Source organism: Zootermopsis nevadensis, unplaced genomic scaffold, assembly GCF_977971745.1.
Source record: "Zootermopsis nevadensis isolate Lab colony 2312 unplaced genomic scaffold, Znev_1.0 Znev_ptg000085l, whole genome shotgun sequence".
Lineage (NCBI taxonomy): Eukaryota > Metazoa > Arthropoda > Insecta > Blattodea > Termopsidae > Zootermopsis > Zootermopsis nevadensis.
The window spans coordinates 377,508-394,527 of NW_028259216.1; the positions used below are offsets into that span (position 1 = coordinate 377,508).

Sequence of the window (17,020 nt, forward strand, 5' to 3'; positions counted from 1 at the left end):
TTGTAGGCTACGGATATTTTAAATCCAAGATGATCTGAACGTTACGTATAATATTATTGTAATTCATTTTTCTTGCAGCATAAAAATGCGATTATGTATTTCCACTCTTATGTTTACTTTTCGTTCACGCGCCATGTTATTCAATTATCCCTAAGAAATTTATAGGAGTTAAGTCCGGTAACCGCGGTGGCCAATTCCGGGGACCATCTGTGAAGGAATGTATTTATTCAGGTGTTTGTGTGCAGTGAAATTTGAGTTGCCCCCTCGCTCTGTAAGTCCAGTTGCAATCGAATATCGTTTCGTCTAGATCACTTTTAATTTCTGTATGTGCAGTAGCAAACTGTGTATTCAGATTAAGTTCTGTCAGCTTTCTAAAGCCTTTTCGATATTCAGCAGTTCTCTTTGAACGAGCTGTTGACCCGTGAGGCCAAGACATTGTCATTTATTAACGTTAAAGTTTATCGGCTGTAAAGAGTTTTAAAGAACTTCGTGATTTATTCACATCACCCCTTATTTTAGGATAGTAGAACTGACAAATGTCACTACTGTGTGGTTATCACTCCTGCTTCTAATTAATGTTAAGAAATTCAACCGTGACTTCCGCCTTCAGTTTGACAGATCTTCATTAAATTACCTACGAACCGTATCTAATCCTCAGAATATGTGGCATAATGTGGGTGTTGAACTGAAGCGCCTGCTTATTACACATGCCGTTAGGTTTGTGTCAACAGCACATCGTTGAATAATAGTAATCGTGTTACTCCAACTCATAATTGCAGCTGTGAGTCATCACATAGTACAATTCAATAATGTCCGACCGAATAGCAGCCCGCTGCTCAATTACACAAGTACCGAATCATTTCACAGAGCACGGGTGAGCGTTTCCACAGCGCGGAGGACGGATCGGATCGGATTCTGCTGCCTCGCGCGGGGCTCGACGTCCACACGCTTATTGTGACCAGTGGTGAGGGTACAGGGTGAGTCATACCATCAGGATCCGAGTTATCCAGAGATAGGTCAAAGCAAATTCGCTTGAGAGAAATCGTGTCTTTTTGAAAACAAGCTTTTTCTTTGCACCCAATTGATTATGCAAAACCCATTGTTTTATAGTGTACAATCGGTAAAGCAGCTGTCACAAATTGTTAACCGAAAGGCCACTAAAGGACTTTAGCCGCTTACCATGATTCTAAGTCAAGATTATAGCGTTGCTGGGTTTGCTACTCTGAGAGTTCTGTGCTGTCTGCACTGACCTGGGCTTCGCTGTTCGTGTTACATTTCAACGATTGTCCTGCAGCCTTCAAGTATAGAATTTGCTGATGGTTATTATAAATCGGCTAAAATTCTGTGAGTTCTTGCGATTATAATTTAAAAAAATTTCATATAGGCAATGGAAAATGATGTACGATCATAAAGGTAAAATGTATTAGCAAGGTAATATGAGAATGTTAAAAGATGCCGGAACGTGGAAGGTATGTGTATGGATGTGCTACGGGAGATAGGGTTTAATGAAACGAAGGCAAAGGGTGTATGATTAAAATATTAAAAAGTATCATTCCCTGCTTAATGCCAACGGGCTTTTTACTTGTGTGATGAAGCGTAGAACTAAACGATGTGCGTTCAAGTCTTTTCCGTTGCTGTGTAAAAGGAACGAAGCACGGGAAATTACAACGCAGTGCAACCATTGTCCTGGGGTTGAAATTCGCTGAGGAATGTGAAAATTGTAAGACTGTAACGTTGTTAGGGTCCGCTTTCGCAGTACAAAGTATGAACCGTTGGATATTACGGGATAAAAAGTAAATAGCCTGAATGTAATCGACTAAACTTTTCGGTTTAACCGCAGTTTGTGGTAGAATTTCTGTTTGTGCTGCAGCTGCTACGCATTTTGCACTGTTCATTAAGCGACTCAGTTTTTCAAAGTTATCTTCCTGTGGTACTGAATAAGTAACGAAATATTGTAATTTACAAAGGGAAATTCATTTTAATAATCTGAAGATTTTTCTTACTAAATTCCACTGGAAGGATGATTAGATGGATATATTGCAGGACTCAGCTGGGGACCGAGCGGAAGTAGACAGTTTCTTTAAAAAATTTCCAAAAGAAGACAATGTACAGATTCCTCACAGTTTGTTTGTTAAATAGAAGACTGCTAATTCTAAAACGATATTTTTCTCTTCTTTTTATGAGTTATTCAAGGTCATGTCTTAAAACGTATATTCCAGTGGAGTGAACATATTTTCCAGATTAATTCCTTGCTGTTTCGTACACATTATTAGCCTTGATTTTATTTGAATGGCATACGAATGTTTTGTGAGCTAACCCCATTGTAGTTTAAGTGCATGTTTTCCTTTATCGTGCGTTACCTTCTGATAAGCTGTTTTGTCACATTTGCGTTTGATACAATATATAGATCATAATTAACAGAGTATGTGAAAATGAAGTTATCACGATAAGTTTGGTGTTTATCCGAAATGCCGATCGTAGAATTCCATTCAATAGTTCATGAGATAGCACATTTACCTTCACCAGTTCAATCTAAATTTCTCCGTCGCCTGCAGACTCTTCTTGTATAAACTGCGCTCATAAAATATTGTAATAAATAAATCTTTAGTGGCTGTGTGAATTTTGTTCCTGTAATTACGATAACTAAACGTATTTAATTATTGGAGTCGGACTAGACCGATGTTCTATTTCCGGCAGGGACAAAGGATGTTCTTCTAAACTCAGCATTCAGACCGGCTTTGAAATCCTGTCCTCGGGTTTAAGCGTGGCCGGAGCATGAAGCTGACCACTCACCTCCATCTAGTGCTGAGGTCAAGAACGAGGAGCTGTATCTTATCTCCCCACAATCGCCTCCATGGCGTGCAGCGGGACAGCTTTATTTATCATAATTATTTGGCCGGTTTTCCTCAGTCACTAAGTCTCTAAGATCAGGAGAGTTGGGTCTCTATTTCATGGACGGGACTACTGTTTACCTTCGCTAATACGTCCAGACCAGCTCTAGAGAAATCAGTCTCCTCTTCATTGATTAATGATGGCACGTATTAGGACACGAATTATAGCGTTTACCAAAGGCTGAGGTTAAGTGTACATGAAATTTCCCCTCCATGCCCCCATATGGTGCCATTGCGTGTTGATTGCTCACAACTGAATTTATTAATTATTTTTACTTACCGTTACCAGTTCCATATGTGAATTCATTTACCTTTGTCTGTATTCCAGCATTAGTGGTTACGTACAGGATTTTCCACTCGTCTCGAAATCCAGGATACGACTTGTCGCTATTCAAAGTAACGTAACCATTACAGCAGATAGGCTAATGCTGGATCAGGTCTAACAGATAGCGGGAGTGTTCTTCTGAATCCATAACCATATGCTCTTTCTCACTAACATTTCCAAACCGTGGTCAATTAAAAAATAACAGCCTTAGCGAGGAACACGTGCTTAAAAGAGATATCCTCACACCTCATCATTTTGGACAGTAGCCAGGTACCACTGTGTGTCTGTTTCCGCCTTTACATGCTTGAAGCTGAAACGTTTCAAAATGAGAAAATTGCTCATTGCGCTGATCGCATTGGGTTCGTTAATTTCATCTTTGAATTCCACTCTGCTTCAGAGTCCGATTTTACTCATAACTTCTTAGATCACAGGTCTCCTTCGCTGGTCAAGAAATCCTTTGTCTTTTGTAGATCCCAAAGATTCATTACCATATTCACAGGAGCTTATACCTTATTCTTAGCCAGCTGAATTCAGTACACGCAATAGAAACATTCGCTAGGTATTATCCCTCGATCTACGCCTAAACATCCCATGTGGGTTTTCAGTTAAGATTTCTTAATTATAATTTTCCAACCGTTTCTCATATCTGTCGTGTGTGCTGCTACTTATTTTTTCTTCTTTACTGTGTCTTTGGTGCGGGAGTTTCATTGATTTGTGTGTGGTTATATTAATTATGAACGGATTTCTTTCCATGGAACGTCAGTGTGCATTACTATTATTACATGAGCCCACAAATGGATCTTACGATGGCTTACATCAATTCAGTTCAGATGTACTCAGTTCATTCTGTACGTTGTATTTTAGAATCTTTTTCTTTGAATTATCATCTGTTACCACCAGAACGCTAGAGAATTTATTGCAGCAATTAAAACTGTTTTGATAAATTAAGTGCTCTTCCAGACTTTAATATGGTTGTGTGATACTTCTCAAACACGTGTTTTAATTTTTAAAGGTTTTCTTAATACCGATCTACATGTTTTAACGAACGATGTAAACAATTTGGAGTGGGCCTTATTTTGGAATAATATTAAGAAATAATGTTTACCTTTTAGCGATTTTGATTCAACTACAAAAGTTGTATATCGTTAAGTGGTACATTTAGTAAGAGGATGATTATCTTCCTACAAAACAGAAGATAACACATAAGCGAATAAAATTTGAACCCACAGTGTCAATGTTCGAGGGTAGAAGGCGGTACCAGCTGCATCAGGTTAATGTGATGGGCATGTATTTGATTATTCATTCATTTATGTATTTCACCTATAAACGTTTTTGCTACTCAGCTGCATTTCTTAATTCTGCAGTCTTCGCTACATAAACTGTACCACAGATGACATGGCTTCAATACCAGGTACTGAACAAAATGGCGACACGTTGTCTGGGACACCAGTTAGCGGGAGATGGATTGTTCTACTGTGCTGAAACTTGTTATGGAAAAAAAATATAAAGCACGATGTACTGTATTTTGTTTTGGTAGCTTATAACTTACGTATGCATCCGTTTTCGTTAATATTATGACACAGACATTTTCTGTTTTTTCTGGTTACTCGAAATTACGTTTATATCGATTTCGTTCTAATGCAATGCAGTGGAGAAGTAAGCTTTTCACAGGTGTGAAGGTAACCGTGGGTTTCAGGGAGTCTTGTTACCCACATAATATACCTCGAAACTTCTACTCTTAATACATACTAGTTCTTTGTTCTGGGTTTCTTGTAATAACTTACATGAAATAATACAATTTATTAAGGCTGTATCATGACAAACTTGTGAATATACATTCGCATTAGCAAGAGATGTACCCACTTTGGGACTACAAATATTAAACTTATTCTACAGCAGTTTTCTGTAACATCTTTGTGTGTACGGGTGCTTACACATGTCTGTGTGGTGATAGCCCTTCCATTTAGGGCACAAACAAATTTGTCTGACTGCCGTGCCAGGATAAAGAAAAATGAAATTTAACACGTCCTATCAGAAAATTGTTTTTCGTGAAGTCCTCTGAAGTTCTGCTTAAAGCCTCAATGGATGCTGCGTTAGATATTGTGCGAAGTTATAGGTTAATAGCAAATAAACAAAACACATTGCTTTCTCTATGTCACTGATCCACGTCTTTCTTTGAACATCTTCCTTAACAAAAAGTTCTTGATGTACCTTTAACAACACAGAATTTGAAAAATAAAGAGAAGAGTTATTTTAATTTATGATTTCCGTAGTATTCGTAAAATTGTACTACAATTTGCAGTGAATTTTGACGCAATATTGTCATTCGTACGAACAGAGAAAATCTTTAAATGCATCAGGACCTTCCTCTTTAATTAGTTACTTTCTTCTCCTTTTGTTACCGACGAAAAATAACGAGGAGATGTAGCAGTAACTAAGTCAACTAAACCTTCCTTGTTTGTTGGTTAAGCTTGATGCTACTGAGTTTTTTGTTATTCCTGTAAGGAAGTATAATTTATTTGCAAGTAGGACCCTTAAACCAGACGACAAGCCTGTTACAAAGAGAATTAAAGACAAAGTAGATTCTAGACCTCTTAAGTGCAAAGATATGTCAGTAATAAACATTGTAGTGATGAAGAATATGAAGGTTTACAAATGCCCATGTTGCACACTTTAACAAAAATTTAAAATTAAATGAAGTAGCTAAAAACAATACAGAATGTGAGAATGTGATGCGGCGGGACTCGGAACTCTTGCTGCTCAAAGGAGAATTTTAAACGAGGATGGGCTTGTGTCCTCCAACATAATGCTTGGATAAATTACCGAAAACGTTTAGTTTATTTAAGTTATACCTGTTGTTTAATATGGGCGTAGGAGGTGGTCTCTTGCGTCAGAGAATATAGACTGAGATCGTTTGAGAGCAGGTTGGTTGAAATTTTAACCTGTCAGTAGCTCAGCACATGGTAAGAATTGTCATTGACCGTAATTTATAACATTCCGAAGTTTAGGGAGTGAATCAGCTGTTACACAGGGCCATATTGTCAAACTGACCTTTGTGTGCATGCGCATAATATCGACTTTTGAGGGGAAAGCGGGGAAGTGTATTTAATGAGATTCTTAATACGAAATTAAATTATGTTTGGAGACTTTGGTCCAATGTCAGAAGGGAGAGTACGTCTAAATTTGGACCTAATAAAATACATGCTTAAAACTGAAGTTTTGCTATATCGTAATGTTGGTATTAACAATTGACGTTCTTGTGTGGGACAAAAGCATTTATGCAAGTTTTCATTTTCCTTCGTAGGTCTTCCAGGTCAATAATTATTATTCTGGTTGTAGCACAGTTGTATTTTGGAGAAACTTCCAGCGTTTCGTAGGGGATTATTACACTCATATTTAAATAACTAGAAAATCTTGAAGAATTTCGAAAAAAATTTCTGCCCGTCTTCAGAGGAGGAGAGAAATCTCAGAGGTCTAAAGAATTTACCGTCTAAGTCTGCATGAAAACAGAAAATATATGACTTTACCGAGAAAATTACTGTTTGTGTTTTCACCAAGGCGGATGCTTTACAGGTTTCGTAAAATATAATACATCTATATTATGTTCTGAACGATTAAACACTAAAGGTTTAAATCATTCGTTATACAACACGTGACACGTTTTATCCCAAGCATAACGTCTATGTAACAAAGAAGTTTAAGAATAAGAATTAAATTATCTTGAGTTATACGTTATCGACTTTAATTTACATTTGGCAGTAACTGATGCACGTCTACAAACCAGTAAGTTCACTGATCATAATTTCAGAAACATTATTTCAGGTTCATTATATGCTTACGCATTAATGAACAAGTAAATCATACATATAAATTAATACCTGACTGACATCTGCAGTAACAAGAGAGTACTGAGTACATTATATTATTTCAGCGCCTGGTTTATATTTACATATCGAAACCAAATGTCAATCTGCACATCAGCAGTACAAAGCACAAAATGGTATAAATCTGAGAACATGGTTCCATGTTTGTCCAAGCCTGATGATTCCCATCGGTACTGCACAAAACATAACGCCGCAGGCTGGCCACGACAAGAAACGAAATGCACGAAACACAAAGTTTGTGGGAGGATGAGACCCAGCTACAACATATGCATAAAAGAATAAATACATGGGAAAATGAAAACTAACGAGATATTCGGAGTTTACGTGTGCATATTGGAATGGGACAGTATTACAGAAACTTCAAACTTTAGAAATATCAGTGTATAACGTGGATATTGTATAGAATTGTAAAGTTTGGAGCTAGTGGTATTGATACAAATTGTGAAATGAACATAAACAGTTACAAAGACAATAACAGTCAGTGACAACGGAAGAAGGGATGGGTGAAGCGACATTGGGGAATGATAAAAGGGCGAGAGACATATTGGATACAACGTGTAAATAGAGACTAGCGCATGATTGAAAGGTAAAAAAGACAAAATAAAAAAACGCTAAACCGAGTGGCAAAGCCGGATAACAGCACACCTAGTATTTGGGCCTAGGGTAGAGGCTGGGAAACAGAGGCAGTAGCAGTCTTTGTTGACAATGCCAACATTGAAAGTTCAGTGTAACCTGCTGGTAATGCAACATTGACATCTATCGTAATGACAAATTTGCGAAGAGGGCTGGATCGCGGGGTAGTACAGAAGGGCGTGACACACTATGTACGTAATACTAAAGATTCAAAACCTCGAAAACTATAATTCTGTTTTTCCTTCTGCAAAAATCATCAATACATCACTTTATGTCCATATTTGAACACGACACTACTGAACGCGTAACGATTCATAACAGCTAAATCAAATTAACACCCGCAGATAATGTTTGCTTCACTTGCAGATTAAAACGGGGAATGAGGTAATCGAATCTTATTCGTGTATGTCTTTCCGTTGCATGACTGTAGAAATCATCTGTGACTGACGAATTAAATGTCGTTTTAATATGATATTTATTAATCAATCTAAATGTATGGAAAACATTGAGAAGAATAGTAGTACTGACTGTTGGCAAAATGTGCACAGAACGTGATAATTTCCAGCAACCGACACAGTTGCTCCAGAAAAAGGCTCACTGTTGTGTTTCGTAACTCTGTTTTTTTTAGGGCTAGTAACTCTTGACTGAACCCATAAAGACAGTGATTTCGTTTTCAAAGGCTTGTTTAGTGAGTTTGTAATTTGCAGTAAGCGTACGTAACTAATTCAGAATTCGGAGTTTGGGATGTTATAATTTTGTGTGAAATTAAGTTATTTTTTTTATTTGATCTTAGTAGTGTAAAATAACAGTTATATGGTAAATGCAATATAAATGCAGATTTTATTAGACTTTATGAATTATATTTATGAAATTTTATATATTACGACCATTTATTGAAATAACATGGACAATATAGTTATGATTCTACTTAGCGTAAAGGTAGGATACTCCTTCGATCTGCAACGATACTTTTTGTATTTTAGTGCAACACGGAATACAGTGAACTAAGCAAAGTCGCAAGGAATACGTTTGAAAAAATCTTGACACGTTTCCAGTGCTGTTATTTATTGTAAGGGATTCTAAACCCCACATTCAACATCAAAACTAGAATTTCAGCCATCATATGCTGTTGGCGACCAAGGATTCATCCACATATCTTCAGTTCTCAGCCTGAGAACACGTGACGTCATGGTTATAGGAACAACTAAAGGTTGCACTGACCCTACCTACGAAATGCGCATCCCAAGACAACGTACTTAAATTGTTTGACGCGGATGTCTACATTACAGTAGAACTACGTTTACTTTTCAAGGTATATAATGTAGTGAAATTGTATATTCATGTAAACTCGTACAGTCTCAGCAATAAATAGCCCAAATTAGTTACTGACAGAGAGATATATAATTATATAAATTTCTCACTTCATTTAATAGTGAAGCTAACGGAATTTCCTTGATATTGGGCCCCATATATTCTTATAATTAGAATTCCGCTATCATTGGATTTTTTAAACTGGCGCATCAGACAACCCACACTAGACAGCATACTGGGGCAATGAAATGAAATAATTAAAATGACTTTCTCCTCTTTCTGCCTTATATGCTCTAGACAATCATAAATGGCCTTAGACGATGCCACGCCTGTAAACACAGTAAACGTCTTTCTGATTATAATTAAGACATTTATATGTGGAACAGTTAAAAGCCATTACTGCACTGTGTTGTTGTATGCTAGTATTTTAAATAATATTTTCGGATAAAAATATTACTTTAACGTTAAATCAGATGCTGCTGTAACTCTGCTTATAATTTCTGTGTTAGTGTCAATTTTGTAATTTGATTAACAACTGACTGCACCAGTAAATTTCCATCAATGCAGAATACTTCCAACACGCTATCCCGTCATGTTAAATGTAAGCGCTCACATGTGCATGAAATTTGATTTATATTTCGATATTGTCTCTGTGTACATACAGTTCACTTCTTTGCAAGGATACACATAAAATGTCAACAAATGCACTGAAGGTGGGGGTATGCTATGGTTTCGAAAAATGTAATTGAACGTGATCTTTCTCATGTGGCAGAAACCAATATTTCGTTAATTTATTGCCATATATGCTATTTCAGGTCATCTGTTCTCAGTGTCTAAGGTTATTCACAGATATACGGCATGTATTATAAGTTTGGGTTATAGAAGTATTCTGTTATTTGACAAACTGTGGACAAATATAAAGAGAGAAAAATTCTTGATAGTCATGTTGCCAGTCTCTAGTGTTATAATATTTTACCTATGGCAAGAGCTCTCTGCTCTACACTATTTATGTTATCGAGGTTTCAGCTCTAGGTGTCGCACCTTCAGATCAATTAGGTGCAAATGCCATTTCTGAGGAACCTCTGGAGGATGGGGCTACTTCACTCAGTTAAATGGCTCTCACCGGTGATGTCAACACGGGTGGTTTTTCCATGTCTACTAGAAAACAGCTCTTAAATTCTTTGGACATTTATTACCAAAACGTCAGAGGTCTCAGAACCAAGCAACTCGAATTCTACGATAGCGTCTGGTCCTCTGGTCATAGTATCTTATGTTTAACTGAGACATGGCTAAACGACCAGTAGAAAACCAGCCTCTAGGAATGCAACTGCGACAGACAGAGAAAAGTTAAACGTAATTCCTGATTTAAATTTCTAAGTAATTCCAGTACACTCACTTTTTTTGTTTTGCTTCTGCCAATTGGTGAAACAACGGTTGTCATCAGAGCTTCTACATCTTCCAGCCCTGGTGTAGACTCCTTTGTATCAGGGCTGAATCCATCAACCCAACCGCCTCCTACACAAACACATATCAATTATTAAATAACAATTTAAAATATATTGTCAATTATTTAAATCCATATACTTGTGACCATTATTTCCTTCCAACCAAAATACTGTTTCTTCGGGATAAACTGGGATCAGATCACTGCGTATTCCTAAAAAGGAAAAAAAAAATATTCAATTACTGTGACTTAGATGTAATAAAGAATGGAAAAAATATACCACTATAAGGAAATAAAAGCTGAATAAATGAATGACTGTAAATACCTGAGAAACAAACACCTAACATGAAAATATGATGTATCAATGAAGGAATTTCATTTAAATTAAAGCCAAGGACAATCACTGACAGTAAAATAACAATATTCAATAACAGTCCTTCAAAACCCTAGTTTCCTTGCAGCCCGTCAAGGGCGACTTGTGACTACAGACACTGGGTCTGTACAGCACGCCCTATGAAGACTATCTACACTGAGCAGAATAGCATTACATCCATTTGGCACATTTAGATAAATAAATCAGCTGTGGCTTTGCACATTATAAGCTTGGGTCATTAAAACCAATTCCGGGACACATCCACTCAATCCCGATAAATGGGGAAGATGATCAGGAAGACCACTGAGATCAAGCCACGACCTAGAAATAAGAACAGCGAGGATGGCCTCGGCCTGAACCGGTCATGGGAAGTCTCTCGTCCACTTGCTCGAAGAATGTAGAAGGCCTCTGCCATAGAAACAATGTTTGTCATAACCTGGCCCCAGCCACTTCCTTTTCTTCTCTCCAACACCTCCCAACTCTTTAAGTCTACTTAATTATTCTATACACCTTTCAGTTTTCCCAATTTATACTAGCATTAATTTCCTTGATTTTCTGTTGTCTTCCCTGCTGGTCCCCCGCCAGTCCTCATAAGGACTGTTTCTTCCCTTCAAAGCATGTTATTATATCCAATTTCTTCAGTACTCATTTAATTTAAAAATATTTTAATTTATTCCATAAGTTTCTTCTTCCCCTTTACCCCATTTCCTTATTTTCGTTCTTCCAATCCTCATTCCACATATTTCACTTTCCGTCTACTCCCATATTTCTAGCTCTCCCTCATCCCTTTTGCCAAGCTGGAGTCCCCACCCCTCCATCCATCGGTTCCCTTCTCGGACTCCCCTCACTCAAATCCTTGCACCCTCTCCCAGTGGTCCAATGTGGCTTCTGCCATGTCTGACTTGCTCCTATGAGTAATTCAACTTTTCTATACATGTCTTAGTGATCACCATGATGATGGAGGCAGTATGCACCTCGGAAATGTAAACACACTAAACCCCAGAAGACAACCATTTTCATATTTGTCACTCCAAGAACTCGAAATCTCATACAGTAAACAATTTATTACTTGAAGATATCCGTCTTCTGGGTTATTGCGCTGTGTAGTCTGGTCGATGTTAACCAACGTTTCAGAGGTCATACTGCCTCCATCATCAGGGCGATGAATATGAAGATTTCTGTCTTCTGGGTTGTTGCGCTGTGTAGTCTGGTCGATGTTTACCAACGTTTCAGAGGTCATACTGCCTCCATCATCAGGGCGATGAGTATGAAGATTTCTGTCTTCTGGGTTGTTGCACTGTGTAGTCTGGTCGATGTTTACCAACGTTTCAGAGGTCATACTGCCTCCATCTTCAGGGCGATGAGTATGAAGATGTCTGTCTTCTGGGTTGTTGTGCTGTGTACTCTGGTCGATGTTTACCAACGTTTCAGAGATCATACTGCCTCCATCATAAGGGCGATGAGTATGAAGATTTCTGTCTTCTGGGTTGTTGCGCTGTGTAGTATGGTCGATGTTAACCAACGTTTCAGAGGTCATACTGCCTCCATCATCAGGGCGATGAATATGAAAATTTCTGTCTTCTGGGTTGTTGCGCTGTGTAGTCTGGTCGATGTTAACCAACGTTTCAGAGGTCATACTGCCTCCATCATCAGGGCGATGAATATGAAGATTTCTGTCTTCTGGGTTGTTGCGCTGTGTAGTCTGGTCGATGTTAACCAACGTTTCAGAGGTCATACTGCCTCCGTCATCAGGGCGATGAGTCTGAAGATTTCTGTCTTCTGGGTTGTTGCGCTGTGTAGTCTGGTCGATGTTAACCAACGTTTCAGAGGTCATACTGCCTCCATCATCAGGGCGATGAATATGAAGATTTCTGTCTTCTGGGTGGTTGCGCTGTGTAGTCTGGTCGATGTTAACCAACGTTTCAGAGGTCATACTGCCTCCGTCATCAGGGCGATGAATATGAAGATTTCTGTCTTCTGGGTTGTTGCGCTGTGTAGTCTGGTCGATGTTATCCAACGTTTCAGAGGTCATACTGCCTCCGTCATCAGGGCGATGAGTCTGAAGATTTCTGTCTTCTGGGTTGTTGCGCTGTGTAGTCTGGTCGATGTTAACCAACGTTTCAGAGGTAGTACTGCCTCCGTCATCAGGGCGATGAGTATGAAGATGTCTGTCTTCTGGGTTGTTGCGCTGTGTAGTCTGGTCGATGTTAACCAACGTTTCAGAGGTCATACTGCCTCCGTCATCAGGGCGATGAGTATGAAGATGTCTGTCTTCTGGGTTGTTGCGCTGCGTAGTCTGGTCGATGTTTACCAACATTTCAGAGGTCATACTGCCTCCATCATCAGGGCGATGAGTATGAAGATTTCTGTCTTCTGGGTTGTTGCGCTGTGTAGTCTGGTCGATGTTAACCAACGTTTCAGAGGTCATACTGCCTCCATCATCAGGGCGATGAATATGAAGATTTCTGTCTTCTGGGTTGTTGCGCTGTGTAGTCTGGTCGATGTTAATCAACGTTTCAGAGGTCATACTGCCTCCGTCATCAGAGTATGAAGATTTCCGTCTTCTGGGTTATTGCGCTGTGTAGTCTGGTCGATGTTAACCAACGTTTCAGAGGTCATACTGCCTCCGTCATCAGAGTATGAATATTTCCGTCTTCTGGGTTATTGCGCTGTGTAGTCTGGTCGATGTTAATCAACGTTTCAGAGGTCATACTGCCTCCGTCATCAGAGTATGAAGATTTCCGTCTTCTGGGTTATTGCGCTGTGTAGTCTGGTCGATGTTAACCAACGTTTAAGAGGTCATACTGCCTCCGTCATCAGGGCGATGAATATGCCAATAGGGTGTGAGGTGCTGGGTTTATAGGCCGGGAAGTGAAAGGTGTAGCCTGCCCCGAGCCAATGGGAGCAGGCATGGGAGTGGACCAATGGTAGCACGTGGGCGAGAGTGGGAGAGGGAGAGAAAGTAGAGAGAGAAAGGTGAGTTTTTTCTGTATTGCCTTCTTATACAAGAAGTGTTTTTATATTACACCACAGTGTGGTGACACGAATTTAAAAATTTGACTTTGTACAGAAGGTGCCATTCGAAATAAAAGCCCATAAGACTGAACAATCTTTTCTTACCAAGTTCCTGCAAATAGAGGAGACTATCAAGTAACGGGATTGTTTTCGACTACAGGGGCTAATATTAGGCGCAGAGTGTAGAAAATCACCACCCGTTTCCACTGTGATAAGTCCAATTGCCATAGAACTTTTAATTACTAAAACATTTTCAAGGAAACATGGAAACACCAGTTCCAAATGTAACAGGATCACCGAATATAATCCCCTGTTACTATGCAGCACATACTAAAATGTCAGACAAAGTACTTTTACTTACGTCGTAATTGTCCTCACTCCGGTTGAAGACGCTGTCTCGTATCTGACTGGACGCTATAGAGCCGACTGGTCATGGTGGTGGGGGGGCGCGGCATCTGGTATTTCTTCGCCATCACGTCACCCCATTTGAGTCCCTGTAGGATGAAGCACAAACGTTAGTGAAATGGACCACAATGTTGATGGCAGAGTAAAGGTACGACGAGGTAGAAGAGAGAATGCTTCGAGGTAAAAGACCCTTCAATCATAGAGGAAGTAAAAGGAATTGAATGGCAATCTTCTGCTTGGATATAAACTTTGAACCGCAGTTACATTACTTAACAATACTGCTTTTAGTGGGAAGGAACTTTGGGGACATCCAATCTTGTCTTCAAGGATCAAAGTAAATTGTTGAAAACTGTATGGCGTTTACTGAGAGGTACGTTTGAAATTCTGCTCCGACAATATATTCTAAACCTTTTACTGTGGTCTTACTGCCCATGTACTGGCGGTGTTAGGCCTATCACATAAGTTATTCTTATTTGCCTGGAAATGTAAATTATGCTGAACTTTCCAAACAACGAGATCGCCCAGAATGGTGTCAGGAGGCACGAACTGCTCTGCTGTGCCTCTGTGCTTGATTTGCATGGACAAAGCACAGTTCAGAACAGAAACATGTGTATAATCCGTCTTATTTATTATATGATATCATACATGGGATAAGAACTCACGTCAAAGAATGGATGCCACCTGATGTCCAGTGCGCCATCTTTGGCGCTATCAAGATGAGAATCTGGATTCTTGTCAACGTCTGCCACGTACTTTGACAGCCATGTCGGAATGTCTGGTTTGTCAAGTACGATTTTACTGTAAAAGACATGTCCATTGTATTTATCATTTAAAACATTCTTATTAATCATGCTATGAGAATTAGTATTTCTAATGCCTGTGACGTTTCCAGTAAACTGCTTGGTTATGTGTAATTTGCATGGAGAACTCTGAAGCAGGTCGTACAAGAGTCAAGGAAAATTGTACTTGTCAAAATTTGTTTTCATAATGTTTGTGCTTGCATTTTGTTTCCTTGCATATGATTAAAATATTATTATAACCTGCTTTCCTGGCATTGAAATAGGCAGTAATGTGTTAGCTGCATGTAACTGTTGATACGAGACTGATATTCGCAGGGAACACGTTCGTTGGGTCATCGATACTTACGTGTAGAGCGTTTGCAAGTCTCTCACGTTGCCATCAGATTCAAACGGCCCGTGGCCTGCCAACATTTCATAGGTGATGACCCCAATGCTCCACCAGTCAATGTCCTGCAACAGTTCAAATTAGTCATTTTCACTTCTTTACAAGGTCAAACATTTTCATTAGAGTCTCCAGAAAGAAGAAAACAATTGTGGAAGGAACTGCGTTGTTCATTTCTTGCCTCCAGTCCAGCTTTCCTATGTGTGACTTGTACTCTTTCTTCATTTATCTGTTTAATATAGGAAGCGGTCTGATTCCTATCGACATGGAGACTGCTGACTTTTCTTATATTTTCCTAGAATGTGGAATAAGAAACATGGAAATCATTTGGTTAAGCATTGTTTACAATTCTCAAAGTATTGCCCATGGACAGACTTGGTAAAGCCAACATAAGCATTTTTATAGTTCTTCTGCATAGAAAAAAAAACAAAGAACAAATTGAGCGCATATATGGAAGGTATCTATTACAACAATACGATGAAACTAAAATAAATTTGTCCAAAACAGATCATAAAAAGAACTGTCAAATTACATTACATTATATACAGCATGTATACAACTTTTATTTTAATAATTTCAAAGTGCTGGACATTTAATGATGCAAAAGAATAAATCCTTCCTGTGTTATCTGTAGGGGCAATAAATAATGTAACAATAGATCTGTATCTGTATTAAATGAACATCAATGAAGTGCATAAAATCACATTTCAAACCTGGGAACTCCACTGAAGCAAACCTTTCCACTCCTGTCCTTCTACACAATGATTCAACTTCAGCCACCTCCATCAAGACTTTGAGCAGTACCAACTGACAGGATCTCAGCAAGTGGAATTTCCTTGAAGTATTTGGAGCCTGTGTCACTCTGAAATAGAGTCACTGACTCGGTGTCCAGGCGACAGTAGTGACTCTTGCGCTGCAACACGAGACATTTATTCTAATTCTCTTCAACTTCATTCAGTACGTCCCATATTCAATTCAACATTCAACTCACCATGCGGTCCTTGTTGGTAAGGTGTACCTTCGATCCTCGTCCCTCGGTGTGCTTTGCTGACTGCACAATGCGCATGAGGGGAATATTGTTACTTGGCGAAGAGCTGTCAACAAACACATTACAATGCCTAGATCAGTGGCAAGAACATTGTTTCCTCTAGTACGATGATTCAAATTAAAACTGTATCTACAGCCCTAAATCTAATTGCAATTATGATTAACAAGTGTCATTTGCATTACATTTAACAGACACGAAATATCACTACTCTTACGTATCAGATGACTAGTTGTAATTAAACCGACAAATCTGTAAAAGTATATGTTACACCTACTTCCAATCACAAACGCCTACAGAGTGAACTGGAGGCACTCACCACCACCTTCAGGAAAAACGGATACAGCAACCGTCAGATTCAGAAAGCTCTCAATCCGCCTGCGAGGCTGCCACCGCCTACTGGAAAACCAGCCTCGGTTGCCTTCCTGCCCTACGTCGGGACGACCTTCAACCGCATAAGCAGGTTGCTGGCCAGGCACGACATCAAGTCTGTTGGTCTTCCGCCAAAGAAA

At 39.0% G+C, this 17,020-nt stretch overlaps 1 protein-coding gene across 1 annotated transcript; it reads right to left on the bottom strand.

Moving 5' to 3' along the window:
- Positions 1-6,926: 6,926 nt before the first annotated feature.
- On the bottom strand, positions 6,927-16,798 carry LOC110831891 (uncharacterized). The gene is made up of 7 exons (XM_087341741.1): positions 16,455-16,798; positions 16,177-16,376; positions 15,645-15,758; positions 15,428-15,531; positions 14,944-15,079; positions 14,238-14,370; positions 6,927-10,701 (listed from the first exon to the last, which is right to left on the bottom strand). Exons 4-6 carry the CDS (start codon positions 15,490-15,492, stop codon positions 14,251-14,253), a joined length of 321 nt encoding a protein of 106 aa, XP_087197867.1. The 5' UTR covers positions 15,493-15,531; positions 15,645-15,758; positions 16,177-16,376; positions 16,455-16,798; the 3' UTR covers positions 6,927-10,701; positions 14,238-14,250.
- Positions 16,799-17,020: the final 222 nt, after the last annotated feature.

Bases quoted from the DNA above. Each gene is read 5' to 3' on its own strand.
- LOC110831891 (XM_087341741.1), bottom strand. From the start codon at position 15,492: ATGTTGGCAGGCCACGGGCCGTTTGAATCTGATGGCAACGTGAGAGAC. The intron at 15,080-15,427 runs GTAAGTATCGAT...TGTCTTTTACAG, and splicing joins GACTTGCAAACGCTCTACAC to TAAAATCGTACTTGACAAAC. The intron at 14,371-14,943 runs GTGAGTTCTTAT...TTCATCCTACAG, and splicing joins GGTGGCATCCATTCTTTGAC to GGACTCAAATGGGGTGACGT.